This window comes from Prosopis cineraria, unplaced genomic scaffold (genome assembly GCF_029017545.1).
Source record: "Prosopis cineraria cultivar Desert tree isolate PC_DT_omini unplaced genomic scaffold, ASM2901754v1 PC1258, whole genome shotgun sequence".
NCBI lineage: Eukaryota > Viridiplantae > Streptophyta > Magnoliopsida > Fabales > Fabaceae > Prosopis > Prosopis cineraria.
Genome location: NW_026556583.1, coordinates 1 through 3,353, shown reverse-complemented (window position 1 = coordinate 3,353; position 3,353 = coordinate 1). Strand labels below are relative to the sequence as shown.

At 36.5% G+C, this 3,353-nt stretch overlaps 1 protein-coding gene across 1 annotated transcript; it reads left to right on the top strand.

The window, feature by feature from the left end:
- Positions 1-804: 804 nt before the first annotated feature.
- On the top strand, positions 805-3,349 carry LOC129299682 (O-fucosyltransferase 13-like; the record flags this gene model as incomplete). Its single annotated transcript, XM_054938150.1, is given in 8 exon segments — positions 805-915; positions 1,115-1,194; positions 1,623-1,696; positions 1,816-1,904; positions 2,075-2,296; positions 2,911-2,948; positions 2,951-3,249; positions 3,251-3,349. Coding segments are annotated over 6 exon segments (759 nt in total), but the record flags the coding sequence as incomplete, so codon positions are not given.
- Positions 3,350-3,353: the final 4 nt, after the last annotated feature.

Sequence of the window (3,353 nt, the reverse complement as noted above, 5' to 3'; positions counted from 1 at the left end):
AAACATGATTACATCTAATATAAGAGATTTGTGTTGCACTTTAGTTAAATTTAATATGCACCTCAATTGACATTTTTTTTAAAATGTGTGATGTTTAATAATAATAGGAAAAAGTGATCTTTTAGTCCTTTAACTTTTAATTCATTTGTAATTCAATCTCTCAACTATGACACGTTATAATTTAGTCCTTCAACTATGACTCGCTTATGACTTAATCCCTCAACTTTTGAATCACTTACAAATTAGTTCCTGAATTTTTGTTAATTTTTTTTATATTAGCTTATATCTTACATCAATAAGCAAAGAAGGGTATTTTAGAATAATAGATGAGCATTTTTTTATCCCTCTTATTTGATAATTTTTTTTTAAAATTAAAAATAAGGATCAAATTTTAGGTGAATCAAAAGTTGAGGGATTGAATCGCAGCGAGTTACAGTTGAGGGATTGAGTTGTAGAGAATCATAATTGAGAGACTGAGTTATAAATGAGTTAAAAGTTAAAGGATTAAAAGATTATTTTTTTATAATAATAATACCTTTTCGGGCTTTTTGGCTTAATATCAAGTGTAGCATCTATTTTTATAATAATAATAATAATAATAATAATATATGGGTTTATGTAATGTATTAATTGATGCGTCAGAAAATCACGCGGACATGAGGACAATGAAATCTGTCGGAGAAGAATTCACTGAGACTCGAAGGAGAGCCCCAAGCTTCGGAGGCATACCACTCTGCATCTCATTCAATCAAAGCGGATCTGTTCATCGCTTTCGATTTCTGTCTCAAATGGTCTTTTGTCTGTTAGACCCTTGTTTTGCGTCCTCGCGTTCACGCTCTCTCTCCTCCTTATTCTTGCATTTCTATCGTCGTCTTCCCCTTTCTCCCTCTATCGGACTTCTTCGGATTCGGCCGTGTACGTCCGTAATTCTACGCTTTATTTGTTTATTTTGAATTTATTTGGATGTGGGTGATGGAATCATTAGATTTATTCTTGAAATAGATAGAATAGGAAAGAAGAAAGAGAACAGTAACTGAGAGTCTTCGATTTGAAATTTAACATCTTTTGAAGCTATCATTTTTTGGTTCTTGATGCTTTTAAGTTGGGAATGCAGAGGGGAGGGAGATATATGGAGTGTTCGGCGCCTCGTCGAGTGGAGACCTTGCACATGGTGGACGCAAGGACGCCAAAGAGGTACATGTTACTTAAAACGGCTATTCAAGATTTTTGTTGGTTGAAAGTTGATTGTTGTTAGACTTTGGGGATTGCTGAATTTATTTGGGTAAAATGAATCCGAGTTTGCTTAGCATCTGATGAAAAATTTTGGTAGGAGCTCCCATTGCATTCGGGAATAGTTAGAAGTTACCGTTGGGAGGTCGAAAAAAATTATATCCTGAAACAGATGTTTTTATGTTAAGGGGAAGTTTTACTGGTATTTCATGCATTCATTTAATGATCGGAATTTAGGGCATTGGCCTGGAAATAAGTTTGTTATTTATAAGTGCCCGTCAGTGAGTAGGTTTAAGTTGGTTAGAAGATTGGGTTAACTTTTTATTTTCTGAATCAACCGTAATTGGGTTCATTGCAGACAATTGCTTTCGTTTTTTCTTGAAATGCTGCAGCTCCTCTACCTTTAGAAACCAATGGATATATCAGGGTGGATTGCTACGGTGGCCTCAACCAGATGCGAAGAGATGTGAGTTTTTGAAGAAAACTCCTGAATTTCAACTTCCCAATCCATGTAGAGGAACTTTTGATCTCCCTGTTGCTCTCTTAAAATAGTGTTATAGTAATACTATCTATTGGTGAATGCAGTTTTGTGATGGTGTGGGCATTGCTCGTCTGTTAAATGCAACCCTTGTCCTGCCAAAGTTTGAAGTGGCTTCATATTGGAATGAAACAAGGTTATTCATCTTTCTGTTTATACAAAGTAATAGTAATTAAAAGTAATTTTCTGTCTTCTGTGTAAAATCTTTCTAATTTGCATTTTTTGGTAGTGATGTCCATCCGTAGGTTAGTAAATTATATTGTCGTCTAACCTAAAACTGCTTCTGAATACTTGGTTCCATTGCAGTGGTTTTGCAGATGTATTTGATGTCGACTACTTCATTCAACAGATGAATGGCTTTGTTAAGGTTGTCAAAGAGTTGCCACCAGAGATTGCATCAAAAGAACCCGTCCCAGTGGATTGTAGCAAACGGAAAGGCCAATTCGATTATGTTGAAAGTGTTCTTCCGGCTCTATTAGAGCATAGATATATTTCCTTCACGCCAGCAATGTCCCAACGAAGGGACAGGTATGTATATTTTGAGTCCTTATTCCCTGGACAACCCCCACCTTTTTTTTCCTTCTTAAAGAATACAGCGTTACACTGGAAATTAGATCATAACAGAACATTTTGGATATTGATGATTTGAAGAATTTCACGAGGCCTCTGGGTTTACTCTTATTTTTCCTTCCTTTCTCCCCTTTTCTAGGTAGCGGAACCCAATGCTTTTATGCTAATGCTTATAATGATTCATTCGATGGTTGCATCTTAAAAGTAAATCCTTTTCCCTGTCAGCATATAAGATAGCTATCAATCAGTTTGCCTAATAGATTGGCTCCTCTGCTCATAAATAATATTTTGATCATTTTCTATTCATAGTTGAGGGAAAATTTAGATTGAGCTGAAATAATTACTTTTTCGTGTGACTATTCCAGCACTTTAAAAAACCTCGCCCATTCTAATCATTGTAGGTTGCGTTATTTCAACATCTTTATTTATAATTTCCTGAATCATATAGCATAAACTAGGACAAAAACATGTCTTTTAAAAAAAAAAAAGCCCTTCCCGTTACCTTCCTCTCGTTCGTTCAGTTATAATCAACTTTGGCAGTTCTTCAAAATTCTTTTGGCCCTCATTTGCAGGTACCCTCTATATGCAAAAGCCGCTCTTTGTCAAGCATGTTTAAGGCATTACGTCTTACAAGATCCCTGGAAATGAAAGCCTCTGAGCTTCTTCAAGCTATCCCAAAACCCTTTCTCTCACTTCACCTTCGTTTTGAACCAGACATGGTTGCTTATTCTCAGTGCGAGTACCCAGGCCTTTCTCCTGTCTCCATCAAAGCCATAGAAGAAGCACCGCAAGGTGACAGAAAACCATGGACTGGTGAGTTAGCCCGCACTTGGAGAAGACGGGGGAAATGCCCGCTTACACCAAATGAGACGGCTTTAATACTTCAAGCTCTTTCCATCCCAACAAGCACCAAATATATATCTTGCGGCTGGGGATGGTCTGATGGAAATTGAAGGGTTGACAGCTACTTACACTAACATATTTACTAAGTCTAGCCTTCTGAGTAATGAGGATT